General features: G+C 61.4%; 1 protein-coding gene across 1 annotated transcript; it reads right to left on the reverse strand.

Annotated features, from left to right (window-relative positions):
• Positions 1-2986: 2986 nt before the first annotated feature.
• NRARP (NOTCH regulated ankyrin repeat protein) lies at positions 2987-3336 on the reverse strand. The gene has a single exon (XM_052649639.1). The coding sequence runs from the start codon at positions 3334-3336 to the stop codon at positions 2992-2994; it is 345 nt and encodes a 114-aa protein (XP_052505599.1). The 3' UTR covers positions 2987-2991.
• Positions 3337-4835: the final 1499 nt, after the last annotated feature.

The raw sequence follows: 4835 nt of genomic DNA on the forward strand, positions 1-4835 counted from the left end.
GCGCCCTCTCTTCGTTTGTTGATAGTTTTGACTCTCTCTCCTGTGGTGTCAGAGTGGGAAGTGGAGACGTGTTCCAGCCACTTGGGTGGCCAGGTAGTACCCAGGCCGGATGTCCCAACAGTGTCCAAATTCTTGCAGCACCTTGTCCTTTGAGGCCAGGCACCCCTCCCCCCAGGACAGACCTTCTCACTGGGCCTGAGCGGCCAGGTGGACACCACCTCCCCTGGGGGCTCATTTGCGTCAAATATTCCGTCGTCTCTGTGGTGTCTTAGGAGGGAGCCGGCCCATCGGCCCAACACCAGCCGAGGGTCCTTACAGTCTGTTTAACCAACTGAAAATTCCCTTGGGAAATCCTCAGGGCAGAACAGAGCTGGAACAGGGGAATGACAATGCGTCTTTGTGTCTTGGGAACAAAATGTGGCTGTAACCCTCCTGAGGGGAAGCTGTAACCCTCCTGAGGGGAAGCCGACGCCCTCAGGCTTCTGGAAGGGGTGTCTGAAAGATTTACAAGAACGAGTTTCCTTGTCACTCCCGAGTGGCAGTCAAGTGAAAACTTCGAGGCCTGGCTCTCTCAATCCCCTCTGGGCAGGCTGCTCTTGCAGGGGGAGGAGGGCTGGGGGAGTAGGGGGTGGCTGTCCGGCCCTTGAAGGCCCTCCTATACCAGCCCCAGGGATGGACCAGAGTTGCCTTCGGGGTCTGTGCCCTGGGGGAGTGGCTGCTTGGGGCATGCTGGCCTTAACTCTCAGGAGGCACTAGGGCCAGAGGGGAAGAAGGGGCCTTACAGTCATCAGAAGCTCCCCCACATTTGAAGGGTACCCTTTCTGTGCAGCAGGTGGCCCAGCAGAAACCCACAGTAGCTGGGGGCGAGGAGACAAGAGGCGCCTTGGCAGGCTGGCTTTGGGGGTGGGTGGGGGGGAAGTTTCAAGCAGAACTCCCAAAGGGAGGCTTTGGCTGCTTTGCCAGGAGCAGAGGAAGCGGCTCTGGGCGCCCTGGGGTGCTCCTGCGGCTGGAAGAAGGTGGGCAGGCGGGGGTCCTCACAAGCCCTGTGCGTGGCCACTGCGGTGCCTCTGGGCTGAGGCCAGAGCCAGCTTCCCAGGCTCTGTCTGGCCGTGGAGACAAGCCAAGCACCACGCGGTCGTCACTGTGAACAGCACGTCGCAGCCTGACTCTCATTCCGTGCCAAGCCCAAGAAGAACCAACAGACTTCTTTTTAATATAAAAACATCAATGAAAAATTTATTTATTTATAAATTTTTCATGCTGGGCTACAAGTCTATATCGTACACTCAGGAATGTGCTGCAGACTTCATCCAGTTAGAAGTGATCACACCGGGACCCATACACAGCTTCCACGTAAGCCTAGAAAGTCTTAACATTAATTAACATAATTAAGGTATTTGCATCTAGAAAAAAATATACAGAAAAACTCCTTTTGGAGTAATCTGTGCCTCAATTTCAATGTCTGCTTTTCACTGACATTATCAATATATTCTTCTCACACAAGGTTTTATAAAAAGCCACAGATGACTGCCCAAATCTGACCAGCCAGGCACAAAGGGCCTCCACCCACCTGTGTCCTCAAGTGCTCCCCATTTTTGCACGAAGGGTCAGCAGCACTTCTACCCTGGGGAAGCCTCATTTAAATTTGAATAATTCAGCCTCCCTTTTATTTCTCAGGATCAAAACAACAAGGGGTGTGGGGTTGCATAGAAAATTGGAACCTCGGAGACCAGGAAGGGCGCCTTTCGGACGAAGAGTGACGCAGAGGGACGGCCTCCGGCCTGGGTCCTCGCGCGGCCCCTCCCGCCTGGCAGGGCTTTCGGATTCGAATCGGGTCCTGGAAGCTCTGGGAGGCTGAAGAGGGGTAAAGCGGCCCTTCAGCTCACTCGGCAAGTAGCACAAGAGATTCACAGTCTTATAGGCATTTTATAAAAATATAAATATGGGTACAGTTGCCTTCACAACGCTGGATACAACGCCCTTTAAAATTGGGTCTATAACCAAGATTTAAAAAATACACCTAAAACTTGGCTTAAAATATGTTAATATTTTATATTGTCATAAATGTTATGACATTTAATTGTGGCAAATCCATTTACTTTTTTTAAAAAAGTGTGCAATCGACTGTTAACTATAATAGAACTAACTAGAAAGGCTTGATCCCCACCTCCGCCACCGCCACACCCGAGCACCCAGGCTCCCACGGGAGCTCTGAAAACCGGCGGGCTTGGCGGCTGGCGGCCTCTCACCGGAGAAGGCGGAGGGGGGCCCGGGGCTTCCAAAACTCACGCGGAATCGTGTGTGTGAGAGGGGAAGGCGGGGCGGGCGGAGGAGAGGAGCTGAGGAGGAGAAGCCGGAGGGGACGGAGCAGCGCGGGGGAACCATCAGGCTGGGCGGTATTTTCAGTGCAACCAAGAAATGACAAAACTCAAGTTTTTAGTTTTAAGACTAAAAAAAAAAAAAGTACATCTCCCCGCCCACCCCCCTTAACCACATTGACCACGCACAATATTTTCCAAACACAAAATTCAGGCGCACAAACATCACCCACAAATATGCACACACGTGATAAATAGTTTGGAGCCCGGGGGAACCGCAGAGCGTCTCCTCCGTCGCGCGTCGGCCACGGGTCCTTCCACCTTCAGGAGAAAACATTTCGAGCAGGAGGATCCGGTGTCTCGGGATTCCGAACTTGCTGGTGGCGAGACTCAAATTTCAAAGGGGCTGGGGCCCGCGCTCCTCCCCCACCCGCGCGGCGGCGGGCGGGGCCGTGGGAAGCGCCCCGGCCGGTCCCCGGTGGCCGCGGGGGGAGGCGGCCCTGGCCCCCGGCCGCGGGCGGGCGGGCGCGGCCCCCGTGGGCACGGACGTGCGCGCCGGACTCGTGGTGGCCGCGGGCGCCGAGGGCCGGGCGCACACCGAGGTAGTTGGCGGGAAGGTACAGCAAGCAGGACGCGCGCGGGGCCCGCGTGCGGGCCGGGGTCTGGACCGGCATCACCGGCCTCCGCCGGCGTACTTGGCCTTGGTGATGAGATAGAGCACGATGTCCTGGTGGCCGCCGAACGCGGCGATGTGCAGCGCACTCCAGCCGTCGCGGTTTGCCAGGCGGATGTCCGCGCCGAACTTGACCAGCAGTTTCACTAGCTCCAGGTTGCCGTCGATGACCGACTGGTGCAGCGCAGTCTGGCCTTCTGGCCCGAACGAGTTCACGTTGAACTCGCAGTTGGTCATGTTCTGCAGCAGCGACTGCAGCTCCTGCGTGTTGCCCTTGCGCACGGCCTCCTGGAAGATGCGCTGCGTCTGCGGCGCCGAGCAGGTGGACAGCTCGGCTTGGCTCATGCTGCCGCCGGGCGCGGGCCGCGGCTCAGCGCGGGCGGCGGCTTCGGCGCGGGCCCCCGGCTGCCTCGGGGCGCGCCTCGGCGCATGGAAGGCGCGGCGCCCCCGGGCCCCGCACGCCACCCCTGGGCGCTCCGGGCGCTGGGGGCCGGGGGCCGGCGCCTCGGGACCCCCGCCACATCCAGCCGCGCCCGGCGGACGGGCGACGGGGGCGGGCGCTGCGCTCGCGGGGCCGGCCGGGCCGGGGCAGCGGCGCCGCGTTCCCGGTCCCTGCGCTCTCGGGCTGCGGCTGCACGCGCCTCGCCAGGCGCCGCTGCACTCGCCCGCCCGCCGCGCCCGGGCGCCTTTTACCTTCTTTATATTTGCATGACAACAGGCGCCCGTGACGCGCGCGCCCGCCGCCCGCCCATTGGGCAGCGCCCGCGCGGGGCGGGGCCGGCGGGGCGGGGCCGGCGGGGCGGCCGCGCGGCAGGGGGCGCTGGCCGCCGGTGGCGCGGGGCCGGGAGCCAGGTGGCCGCGGGTGGGCGGGGGCCCGCGTCCCCGCCGCCGCCGCGCCCACGCTCCCTCTAGCCGCCCGGGGAATTCCAAGGTCCGTGCGCGGACAGACCAGGCCCAGCCCGGGGCCGGGCGCGACCCCGAGCGGCGCGAGGGCCGCCTCCTCTGGTTGGGTCTTTGCTGGCCTCTCAGACGGGGGCCGGGGAGCGCAGGGCTCGGGGAGAGACCCCCAGTCTCGCTCCCCGCTCCTGGAGTGCTAGCCGCGGACCCTCCACATCCCCAGCACCCCAGGCGCTCGCAGGGATGAGACCTGCCCAGCGCGGCCCGTAGGACACATTTCCCCCAGGGAGACAACTGCAGGACACCTCGGGACTGTGACCTCAGCCACGCGCGGCCTTTCGGCTGGAGAACCGCTCCCCTGGGGGCCTCGGTCACCCTGTTAGCTCCCTAACTTGACTGGCAAGAGGAGCCAGGCCCTGAGGTTTTCTCAGCCCTGCCCCAGAAGAAACGGGTCTGTGTGGCCCCTGGACTGCGGTCGGCCTGGCAGTCAGGTACACTGCCATAGAGGGGCCTACCTCCTCTCCCGGGCCACCCCATCGGCAGGAACTGGGCCGGGTGAGGCCTGGCCAGGTGAGCAGTCCCAGGTAAGGTGCCAATGCTGCGCTGAAAGGGAACTCTGAAATGACTCACTTCCAAACAGTAAACCCGCTTTTTATTGACAGACACGAACACTGCCGCCAAATTTCCTCATTAGAATTTCACAGTTTATAGCTCTGCGGTGGTCGTTGGAAATTAAGGAGGAATGAGCCTCAGAGCAGTCGGCCTGGGGCAATGGTGCTTCCGCAGCCACTGGAATTCCTTCAGAGGCCACTTGGGATTCCTGGGAGGCAGCTGGGGAGACCACCCTGTCAGGCCCTGTTTGGTGATGAACTCGGTGGGTGTCTGTCCCATGTCCCCTAGGCCTGGAGACCCACGTGGGTGAGGCGGCTGCCCCTGCCTGGGGTCCT

Source organism: Budorcas taxicolor, chromosome 11 (genome assembly GCF_023091745.1).
Source record: "Budorcas taxicolor isolate Tak-1 chromosome 11, Takin1.1, whole genome shotgun sequence".
Lineage (NCBI taxonomy): Eukaryota > Metazoa > Chordata > Mammalia > Artiodactyla > Bovidae > Budorcas > Budorcas taxicolor.